We start from the raw sequence: 12,182 nt of genomic DNA on the forward strand, positions 1-12,182 counted from the left end.
GAAAGCATAAATGGAGTAAGTGAATATCTGAACATGAGTATGATCAAGGATCATCAGATAGCATGTCTTAAGATAACAGTATCTGAATTTTTTTTCGAGAAAGTATCTGAAACCAGAAGCAAGAACTACTGACAGGCTCCACACTACCGATACGTACAGAAACTACAACACAGCTCCATCAGTAATTAAACATAACACAAAAGATTGCTTCAAGTTTGACACAGCGCCATGTGATTTCTCCTAGTTGAATCCTGTATCAAAGAGGCAACAAAATGAGCCACTGCTAGTAGCACCGATTCAGCGATTATAACCGGTAAATGAGGACAGCAGCTTGCTAGCTTCCACTGAACAATAGGAAGGATGACATATTCTTTCTAAATATCATCGGTCGGAACCACACTTCTCATGGCTGTAAAGTTAATAAGATCAGTTAGCACAAGAATGGGAACATGCAGAAATAGGATATAAAAGAGGGTAGGTCATACCGGCTGGTGCAAGCCAATCTTGAGTACATACGAGCATTTCAATATGGCTCTTGTCAGCTGACTCACACATTGCTAGTCCTGCAGTTCTTGTTGCTACCTTGCACGCAGTATTGCATGGTAGTGTCAGAATATCGCGTGCCATCTGAGCAATCGTCGGATAGGTTAGGCTATGTTCCTTCCACCACTGGAGAACACCCGGCTCCTGTGTGAAGTTCTCGTACTCACGCCGGTGAGTTTCGAACAGTCTGGCCTTCACCTGAGGTGTACCCTCGTGGTAGTTCTCAAGGCACGTCCAAATCTTGTGGGCTTCATGAAAACCCTGGACGTGTGAGAACTCCGCACGAGAAACGCCAGCGAACAAGGCATTGACGGCCTTGGCGTTAGCCTCGTGCTGGGTCACCTGAAGAGGTGTGGTCCGAATAGCAAGCAACTCGTAAAGCTGGTTCGTGGTAATCTCCTAGACATCGGCTCCCATGCTCTGCAGGAAGGCTCTCATGCGAACCTTCCAGTAGGCATAGTCCTCGCCGGAAAACACCGGGATCTTACCAAGACTCGCCATGGTCGCCGAGTGGTTTTCGAACCGGTTAAGGTACTGAAAACCTCAACCGAGCTCTGATACCAATTGAAAGAACGGACAGGCGACCAGAAGAGGGTGTTGAATGGGAGCCTCAAATTCGATCCGAAAATCGAAGAAGAAAAAGTCCCGATACAAACACCACACCACTGCTTCTAAAATGTGCCAACACTACGCAGCATGGACAAGCTGCTAGTGCTAGGAACACAATCAGAGTGTCGCAAAACTCTTGTGGAATCAAAACCCGAGAGCACACACAATCAGATAGCAAAACGAGTTGAAACTAGGCAAAACGAGAACAGATCAAAACGAGAGGGTTAGTCGAACAAAAACTAAATTAAATGCTCAAGTAAAAACTAATCTAACTCTAGCATGCTAGTAGGCAAGATTAAAAGGCTAGCAACTAATTTTTAGAGGTTTTTCTGATTTCAATTAAGCAGGAAATTAATTATGGCCTAGAGCAAGAAATTTAATTCCATAGCAAAACTTCAAAAGCTACAGAAAGAACAAACTACGGGAATGTGATTAGGTGCATGACTAAAGCCTAGAACAAATAAAACTAATTGATTCAGTCGAGCAAGAAAAAAACTAACTAAAGCTAGCTAATTGATTTGTTTCTAGACCGGCTGTGCATTCAGTCGAGCACCTTGAGTGCGTGGTGATGCAGCTGTCCCTTGCACGCCGTGGACTGAGTCGAGTTCATCTCCCCTCACACCTAGGCCACGCCTTGGCTCCCTGCACAAGAAGAACTCACCTTGCGTGCTGCACCTGGTCACCAACGAGCTGCTGCATGCTGCTGCTGTGCTGTGTGCTCCGCACCCCCAAGTGCTGGCCTGCTGGAGCTGCTGCGCACCTGGGATCGCCCGCTCTGCTCCCCACCCTGATGCTTTCTGCCTCTGCGCACCAAGGCCAAGGTGCTAGCGCTGCAGGCTGCCTGTTCTCCTTGCACGCTGCATAGCAGCCACTGCTGCAAGCTCCCCAGCGCTTGGTGCGCTCCCCCTGGTGCCTGCACAGATACAAAACAAGAACGGGAATCCAAACTACAGCGAGAAAAACAACACGAATTGAATCGATCCAAAAGCCCGGAGGGCACTAGGAGGGAAGGGCCTCCTTTCCCATGAATCAGTGAAACAAGCTCTCAAAATTCCATCTCCAAATCCTAACCCTAGAGGAAGAAAAGGAGGAGAGGAGGAACCAGAAGAACAACAGAAAGCAGAAGGGGGGCGACGGGAACTCGTGGACCAGGCTGGTTGGCTGCCCTCCTCTCTCTATTTTATCCCCTCTAACTCTCTAGACTAAAGACTAAAATACCCCTAGACTTAACTAGACACTAGAAAGCCCGTAGGGGCAAAACCGGAAAAGATACATTGGACTCATCCGACGGCCGAGGTTCTTTCTTCGACTCGAAGCCTTCTCCGCCATGCCGCCATGTGGACGAAGATCCGTTCCGCGGTTTTGGAGGGTCCGCGAAACCCGGGTAGGTGGCCGGTTTTGAGAAAACCGCCAAAACTCCATGCGCGGGAAGATTCCCGCCTCCACGCCATGGCCCTAGACGCCGTTCCCGCCTCGGCTTCCTGACGGCCCTAGATGCCGCCCGACGCCCGTCACCTCCTCGCCCGCAGCGAGGCCCTAGACGCCGTCGACGCCCGTCGCCTCCGTCAGTCCCGAGACCGACGCCCGTGCCTCCACGACTTGGCGTCTTCAACCGCCGTCCGCATCCTTGGTTTTGTGGTGCAAACCAAGAAACCCGCCTTCCGTCGCCGCTTGCGCCCTCGATCCAGGAGTGGACGCCACAGCTGCCGCCCGGCCCGAGCTCCTCCACGGCAACTCTCCGTCGACACTCGACGCCCGTGTACTTGCAATCCAAAGACCAAGCGCACGATCACACCGCACGATTGACAATTCACTCATCACAAGCAGGATAGAGTACTCAACATTCCTCAATCTCCCCCTTGATGAGTGCATTGTCAACACACCACAAATGAACCAAGAGAAGTGAAACCAGAAAAGAACAAAGAAGCACAAGCAAGTGACAAAAGGCTCAGAAAGGCAGGAACAGTCACTCACTCAAGCAAAATCGATCCCCTAAGACAAGGGCAAAGGCTCGACGCAATCGATCAAAAGCCAAAACATGACTCCTCAAAGACAGAGGTAACGCTCGACGCAGTCATGCAAGAAGCAGAGGGAAAACGAGGAAAACCAGGAGCCAAGAACAAAGCAGAAACTCCCCAAGTAAAGTTTTTCCCTCTCAAAAATGCAACTCTCCCAAAATGATGCACTCTCGAAGCCCTGTGCACAACAAGTTTTTCAAAAATCAAACAAGTCTCCCCCTTGTTCGATCACTTCTCTCAAAATTCTCCCCCTTGTTGGCACATGCACACATCAAGCCTAAAAAGACCAAAAGCTCCCCCTGAAGCTGAGACTCCCCCTGAACAGATGCTATGCAATGAATGCAATGCAGGAGGTGTAAGTGAAAGCATTCAGGGATACAGGGATATGAGCAACATCTAGTCACAAGCACGTGTGCATCCATAAACAAGACCTGCATCTAGCTCAACAGGGTATATCATATCAGTCTAGAGCTAGGCAAGTTCAGTTTATGAGAAATAAAAGAATCACCCATGATCTAGCACTAACAAGTAGGGAATGGAAAGCAGTGCTAATCAAAATCATACAGGTGAGCCAAACCAGCCAAAACAAGTTGCCAACATTCATTTTTTCAATCAAATTTATATCAAGCAATTCTTATTGCCAGGGGTTGAAAGCTTGTCATGCTTTACTTAGCAACAAGACCAAGCCTATGCCAAAAGACAATCAGAAGCTTAAGGCACTCGTTTCAGTCATGCACAGCCTTGCCCGGGTTCTCACAAGTGCAAAGTGAGCCGTCCCGAAAGAACGATCTGTGCGACAAGCAATCCCACCTGTATCTTTTCCATCCATTTCCAGAACAGTTCAAGCAATTTTATCAGATTTAGATCATTTCAAATATGAATTGCTGAACGAAAGGTCACACTAGCATGAATAAGATAGCAAAGCATATCAACACGCCCTAACATGCTAGTAGCCAAGACAGGGTGATCATGTTTTCAGATTTTCAAATCAAAATAGCTTAACTCAGATGATGTCATATACACAATGGAGCAAGCTATACATAATTAAGTTTATCAACTCACACTAGCAAGCACTAGAAGATCATAGCAATGTACACAAGAATGCTAGTACAAGTGAGACAATGCAAAATGCAAACATGTACAATGCATATGCACAATGCAACTACCAAACCTAGAAAACCAAGAGAAGCAAAACAAAGACCTACCAAGCTAACCAAAATAAAAGTCAGTGATCAAAAGGGGTAACAAACCCCAAGCTCCCCTCGCAAGCATGCAAAGGTGTCTTGCTCTAGCGGTTTGGTGAGGATATCTGTGATTTGCCTCTCTGAAGGGACATGGATCAGGTCTATGTGTCCTCTCTCATGATTGTCTCGCAGGAAATGGAATCGAATGTCTATGTGCTTGGTTCTGGAGTGTAGGACAGGGTTCTTTGCAATGCTAATGGCTGACATGTTGTCTACAAAGATGGGAACCCTACCGAAACTCAAGCCATAATCCTGCAAGGTTTGTTTCATCCAAAGTATCTGGGAGCAGCAGCTAGCAGCGGCAACATACTCAGCTTCTGTGGAAGAAAGCGCTACGCTAGCCTGCTTGCGAGAGGACCAAGACACCAAAGATGTACTGAGAAATTGACAAGTGCCGTATGTCGACTTGCGATCCAACCGACACCCACCAAAATCGGCATCAGAAAAGCCCACCAAAACCAGAGAAGAATCTGCAGAATACCAAAGACCAAATTTAGGGGTGAATTTCAGATACCTGAAGATGCGTTTCACCACCTGCCTGTGGGAGGTGCGCGGCGAAGTCTGATACCGCGCGCAGAGGCAGACGCCAAACTGGATGTCCGGTCGCGTCGCCGTCAGGTACAGGAGAGAGCCAATCATGCTCCTGTACTCCTTCTGGTCCACCGCCTCGCCATCCAAGTCCTCATCAAGCGCCGTAGATGTGCTGATCGGAGTCGGCTGAGGAGACAAGTCACTCATGTCGAACTTCCGCAGCAAGTCTCTAGTGTACTTGGCTTGATGGACAAAAGTGCCCTGAGGAGTTTGCTTGATCTGCAGCCCGAGGAAGAACTGCAACTCACCCATCATGCTCATCTCGAACTCCCTGGACATCTGCTCAGAAAACTTGGAGACAAGAGCGTGAGAAGAGCCACCAAAGATAATATCATCCACGTATATCTGAACCAAAAGAAAATCAGTGCCAGATCCCATGAGGAACAAAGTTTTATCAACACATCCCATTTTAAAGCCCTGAGCCAGCAAAAAGGTTTTCAATCTATCATACCAAGCTCTAGGTGCCTGTTTCAAACCGTAAAGAGCTTTCTGAAGTTTATAAACACGGTTTGGAAACTTGAGATTTTCGAAACCAGGGGGTTGCTTCACATAAACCTCTTCTTCGATAAAACCATTCAAGAAGGCAGATTTAACATCCATTTGGAAAACCTTAAAACCCTTGGAAGCAGCAAATGCAAGAAAGATTCGAATAGCTTCCAAACGAGCAACAGGGCCAAAAAGAGGGTATTGATTTTGAGGAGACTTTTGCCCCTGTTGCTCGTTTGGAAGCTATTCGAATCTTTCTTGCATTTGCTGCTTCCAAGGGTTTTAAAGTTTTCCAAATGGACGTTAAATCTGCCTTCTTGAATGGTTTTATCGAGGAAGAGGTTTATGTGAAGCAACCCCCTGGTTTCGAAAATCCCAAGTTTCCAAACCGTGTTTATAAACTCCAGAAAACTCTTTACGATTTGAAACAGGCACCTAGAGCTTGGTATGATAGATTGAAAACCTTTTTGCTGGCTCAGGGCTTTAAAATGGGATGTGTTGATAAAACTTTGTTCCTCATGCGATCTGGCACTGATTTCCTTTTGGTTCAGATATACGTGGATGATATTATCTTTGGTGGCTCTTCTCACGCTCTTGTCTCCAAGTTTTCTGAGCAGATGTCCAGGGAGTTCGAGATGAGCATGATGGGTGAGCTGCAGTTCTTCCTCGGGCTGCAGATCAAGCAAACTCCTCAGGGCACTTTTGTCCATCAAGCCAAGTACACTAGAGACTTGCTGCGGAAGTTCGACATGAGTGACTTGTCACCTCAGCCGACTCCAATCAGCACATCGACGGCGCTTGATGAGGACTTGGATGGCGAAGCGGTGGACCAGAAAGAATACAGGAGCATGATCGGCTCTCTCCTATACCTGACGGCGACGTGACCGAACATCCAGTTCGGCGTCTGCCTCTGCGCGCGGTACCAGGCTTCTCCGCGCACCTCCCACAGGCAGGTGGTGAAACGCATCTTCAGGTATCTTAAATTCACCCCTGAATTTGGTCTTTGGTATTCTGCGGATTCTTCTCTGGTTTTGGTGGGCTTTTCTGATGCCGATTTCGGTGGGTGTCGGTTGGATCGCAAGTCGACATCTGGCACTTGTCAATTTCTCGGTACATCTTTGGTGTCTTGGTCCTCTCGCAAGCAGGCTAGTGTAGCACTTTCTTCTACAGAAGCTGAGTATGTTGCCGCTGCTAGCTGCTGCTCCCAGATACTTTGGATGAAACAAACCTTGCAGGATTATAGCTTGAGTTTCGGTAGGGTTCCCATCTTTGTGGACAACATGTCAGCCATTAGCATTGCAAAGAACCCTGTCCTACACTCCAGAACCAAACACATAGATATCAGATTCCATTTCTTGCGAGATAACAATGAGAGAGGCCACATAGACTTGATCCATGTCCCTTCAGAGAGGCAAACCGCAGATATCCTCACAAAACCTCTTGAGCAGGACACATTTGCTCGCTTGCGAGGGGAGCTTGGGGTTTGTTACCCCTTTTGATCGCTGACTTTTCTTTGGTTAGCTTTGTAGGTTTTATTTGCTTCTCTTCATTTTCTAGGTTTGTTAGTTGCATTGTGCATATTCATTGTACTTGTTTGCATTTTGCATTGCTACACTGCACTGGCATTCTTGTATACACTGTTATGATCTTCTAGTGCTTGCTAGTGTAGGTTCTTAGACTCGATCATGTATAGCTTGCTCCACAGTATATGTCATATCATCTGAGTTAAGCTATTTTGATTTGAAAATCTGAAAACATGGTCACCCTGTCTTGGCTACTAGCATGATAGGATGTATTGATGTGCTTTGCTATCTTATTCATGTTAGTGTGACTTGTAATCTTTGACATGAGCTAAAATTGTTAAATTTGTTTAAAATATGTCTGAAATGGGATGAAAAGATCCAGGTGGGATTGCTTGTCGCACTGATCGAGCTTTCGGGACGGCTCACATAGCACTAGTGAGAACCCGGGCAAGACTGTGCTTGACTGAAGCGAGTGCCTTAAGCTTCTGATTGTCTTTTGGCATAGGCTTGGCCTCGTTGCTAAGTGAAGCATGACAAGCTTTCAACCCCTGGCATTAAAGAATTTCTTGATATAAATTTGATTGAAAAATGAATGTTGGCAACTTGTTTTGGCTGATTTGGCTCACCTGTATGAGTATGAGTAGCACTGATTTTCATTCCCTACTTGTTAGTGCTAGATCATGGGTGATACTTTTATTTCTCCTAAACTGAACTTGCCTAGCTCTAGATTGATTTGATATACCCTGTTGAGCTAGATGCATGTCTAGTTTATGGATGCACACGTGCTTGAGACTAGATGTTGCTCATATCTTTGTATCCCTGAATGCTTTCACTTACACCTCCTGCATTGCATTCATGGCATAGCATCTGTTCAGGGGGAGTTTTTGCTTCAGGGGGAGCTTTAGGTCTTTTTAGACTTGATGTGTGCATGTGCCAACAAGGGGGAGAATTTTGAGAGAAGTGATCGAACAAGGGGGAGACTTGTTTGATTTTTGGAAAAACTTGTTGTGCACAGGGCTTTGAGAGTGCATCATTTTGGGAGAGTTGCACTTGTGAGAGGGAAAAGCTTTGCTTGAGGAGTTTCTGCTTTGTTTTTGGCTCCTGGTTTTCCTTGCTTTCCTTCCACTTCCAGCATGACTGCGTCGAGCGTTACCTCTGTCTTTGAGGAGTCATGTTTTGGCATTTGATCGATTGCGTCGAGCCGTTGTCCTTGTCTTAGGGGATCGATCTGTGCTTGAGTAAGTGACTGGTCTTGCCTTTCTGAGCTTTGTGTCACTTGCTTGAGTTCTTCGCTTTCTTGTTTCTTTTTATCACTTCTCTGGTTACAGGTGGTGTGTTGACAATGCACTCATCAAGGGGGAGATTGAGGAATGAGAGTACTCTATCCAGCCTGTGATGAGTGAATTGTCAACCGTCCGGTGTAATCGTGCGCTTGGTCTTTGGATTGCAGGTACACGGGCGTCGAGTGTCGACGGAGAGTTGCCGTGGAGGAGCTCGGGCCGGGCGGCAGCTGTGGCGTCCACTCCTGGATCGAGGGCGCAAGCGGCGACGGAAGGCGGGTTTCTTGGTTTGCGCCATAAAACCAAGGAGGCGGACGTCGGTTGAAGACGCCAAGTCGTGGAGGCACGGGCGTCGGTCTCGGGACTGACGGAGGCGACGGGCGTCGACGGCGTCTAGGGCCTCGCTGCGGGCGAGGAAGTGACGGGCGTCGGGCGGCGTCTAGTGCCGTCAGAAGGCCGAGGCGGGAACAGCGTCTAGGGCCACGGCGTGGAGGTGGGAATCTTCCCGCGCGTGGAGTTTTGACTGTTTTCTCAAAACCGGCCACCTACCCGGGTTTCGCGGACCCCCCAAAAACCGCGAACCGGATCTTCATCCAAACGGCGGCATCGCGGAGAAGACTTCGACTCGAAGAAAGAACCTCGACCGTCGGATGAGTCATTGTATCTTTTTCCGGTTTTGCCCCTACGGGCTTTCTAGTGTCTAATAGAGTATAGGGGTAGTTTAGTCTTTTAGTCTAGAGTTAGTGGGGGATAAATATCTCTCTTCCTCCCCACTCTCTCTCTCTTTTCCTGGACTCACCATTCCCGTCGCCCCCTCCCTTTGCTTTTCCTGGTTCTTCCCCTTTCTTCCTCTTCTCCCCTAGGGTTAGGATTTTGTGATGGGAATTTGAGACCTTGTACCTTGGATTCGCTGGGAATGGAGGCCCTTCCCTCCTCTTGACCTCGGAGCGGTCGATTTTGATTCAATTCGTGGCTCGTTTTGGATTTGTTTGGCCCCTCTGTTCTTGCGCGTGCAGGTCGGGGAGCACTGGGCAACAAGTAGCGCCAGGCTTGCGGTGCCCCTGGGCGCGGCATCCCAGCAACAGGGGAGAGGGCGTGCGTGGCGCTCGCTCGGGCGGCGGCCACACACACGGCGCGGCGGCACCGGCAGGCGCTTGCTGTGGCGGCTGCAGTACGCTCGCGTGGCAAGGCATCGCTGCGTCCGCAGCAGCAAGAGCAGCGGGTCCAGCCATAGGCCAGCGCACGGAGGCACAGCAGCACTGCAGGCCAGCACTGCAGCGGATCAAGGCGGGGTGCTGAAACACAGGTTTGGTCAGCTGAGCTTCACGCCCGCACAGTGCTCGACGAATTGCTGCACCGGCGGACAGCTGCAAGGCGCACGCCAAAGCGACCCAGGAGAAGGAGCAGGTCTGCACGGCAAGGTGTCCACACGCACTCAGACCCAACTCCCAAGCTCAGCGAGGTTTGCATGCATGCTTGCTGTGCTCACTTTTTGATTGGTTCTTTCAAATGTGAAGTGTTGCTTTCATGCTACAGTAAGAATGGTTAGGCAATCATTACTTGCTGAATTAGATATTCACTTGAGCTTGGCATGATTCCTGAGCACCAAAGCATAATTCTCTCTCGGTGTGCATGCTATATGTCTGCTCTGTAGAAGTGTTTGTTTTGGAACTAGTGAGGTATACTGCTTTTGTTCACTTTCGTTCTACACTCATCAATTATTTATTTGGATGATTAATGAGCTGAACTATCTCTGTTGGTAATTGGTAATTGTCGCTTCCGCTTTGTGTTGTGTCAAGCAGATAGCTTTTTGCGAATTTCCTCTTTGCGTCGAGTTCTACCAAACCGTTCTTAGGTGAGCTCGTCGCGAGTTGGCCTGTCTCACCTTGGCGATTAGAAGAGAGGTGTGTAGGGTTTGAATTCGGGACATAGACTTTTTTCTCATCGAGAATTCTTAAAGGCTCCCATTCACCCCCCCTCTGGTCGCCTTTTCGGTCCCTCAGAAAACCTTAAAACCCTTGGAAGCAGCAAATGCAAGAAAGATTCGAATAGCTTCCAAACGAGCAACAGGGCCAAAAGTTTCCTCAAAATCAATACCCTCTTTTTGGCAAAACCCCTGGGCAGCAAGACGAGCCTTGTTCCGAACAACCAAACCATCCTCACCCTACTTGTTTTTGAAAACCCACTTCGTTCCGATGGGATTACAAGCAGGTGGAGGCTCGACTAAAACCTAAACTTGGTTTCTTTCAAAATTTTCAAGTTCCTCATGCATGGCATTGACCCAATTAGAATCAGAAAGAGCGTGTCCAATATCCTTAGGCTCAAAAGAGGCAACAAACGCTGAATGAGCAAAGCCAGCAATACTTGTTACCTTGGACCTGGTGACTCGCTCGTTGAGATCACCTAGCATCTGTTGAGGTGGATGGCAGCGCTGAATGTGTCGCGGTGCTTCCCGTGTCGAAGTCGCCTCCTCCTCAACCAAAGCTGGTGCCTCCTCAGGTGTAGCTGGTGAAGCCTGAGTCACCTCCTCGATCAGCCCCCGTGAAGTAGACGTAGTCGGATCGGGGCCGTCGTCATCGTCCGAGCTCGTAGCAGAGATAGCTAGGTCCACAACACGCGTGGTAGCTTCTTCCTCCTCATCTTCCGAGATGGAGGTGCCGAGCTCATCATCTCCTGCAACTTCAAAGACAGAAGAATTGCACGGTGCAGTCTCGTCGAAAGTGACTTCACAAGTCTCTCTGACGATGTTAGTATCAATAATCAGCACACGGTACGCTCTAGAGTGAGAAGCATAACCAAGAAAGACACCGTCAGACAAGCGAGACTCAAACTTATCAAGATTTCCATCTTTCAGCACAAAGCACCGGTAACCGAAAACTCTGAGATGGTCAACACGGGGCTGGCGTCCAAACCGCAACTCATAAGAAGTCCTGTGCATGAAAGCACGCAAGAAAATGCGGTTGGACACGCAACAAGCGGTGTTAACCGCTTCAGCCCAGTATCTACGAGGAGTCCTATGCTCATCGAGCATCGTCCCCGCCATCTCAACCAGCATCCGATTCTTCCGCTCTACAACTCCATTCTGCTGTGGAGTGTAGGGAGAAGAATACTGGTGTTCAAGCCCTTGATCACTGCAAAAGGCGTCAAAATGAGCATTTTTGAATTCTGTGTCATTATCATTGCGGAGCGCTCTCATGGCCTGGGGTAACTTGTTTTTCAACCTCATGATCAAGTCTCGAACAAACTCGAAAGCCTCATCCTTGGTTCTCATGAAAAAGACCCAAGAATAGCGAGAAAAGTCGTCCACGATCACAAGAACGTACCACTTCCCACCAACAGACATCACCCGAGAAGGACCGACAGTGTCCATGTGTAGCAACTCTCCAGGGTGAGAGGTCATCACCTGATTAACATGTGGATGAGAAGCGGCAATCATCTTCCCGTGGTGACACGGATGGCAAACAAGGTCCTTTTCAAACATCAATTTGGGCAATCCTCGGATCAGGCCAAGTGAGCTCAGTCTCGACAACAAGTCAAAGCTCAAATGTCCAAGTCTCCTATGTCACTTCCTCAGATCAGAAGAAGGACCAGCCATCAAGCAATGAGAAGGGCCGAAAGGAGTTCCAGAGAAGTCAACTAAGAAAACTCGATCACGAGGTGTAATCCGGCAAACCAAATCTCCCCTGGAATCCAAAACACGCGAACAGCCTTCCTTAAAGCGAACCTCAAACCCCTCATCAAGAAGTTGCGACACAGAGAGCAAATTAAAGCCAAGATTCGAAACCAAAGCAACTTCTCTCAGGGTAAAGCGATCAGAAACTCGAACAACGCCAAGTCCACGTACCTTTCCTCTTCCATTATCCCCGAACACAATGTATTCCTTTGAGC

At 48.4% G+C, this 12,182-nt stretch overlaps 1 protein-coding gene across 1 annotated transcript in view; it reads right to left on the reverse strand.

Moving 5' to 3' along the window:
- Positions 1-12,182, reverse strand: part of LOC120660573 (zinc finger BED domain-containing protein DAYSLEEPER-like) — an 18,179-nt gene continuing 5,997 nt past the window's right edge. Inside the window, exons 2-3 of the mRNA XM_039939145.1 lie at positions 486-680; positions 1-409 (exon numbers count right to left, since the gene is read on the reverse strand). Of these exons, the coding sequence (XP_039795079.1) occupies positions 375-409; positions 486-680 (230 nt within the window). The 3' untranslated portion in view covers positions 1-374. The remainder of the gene's footprint in view (positions 410-485; positions 681-12,182) is intronic.

This window comes from Panicum virgatum, chromosome 2N, assembly GCF_016808335.1.
Source record: "Panicum virgatum strain AP13 chromosome 2N, P.virgatum_v5, whole genome shotgun sequence".
Lineage (NCBI taxonomy): Eukaryota > Viridiplantae > Streptophyta > Magnoliopsida > Poales > Poaceae > Panicum > Panicum virgatum.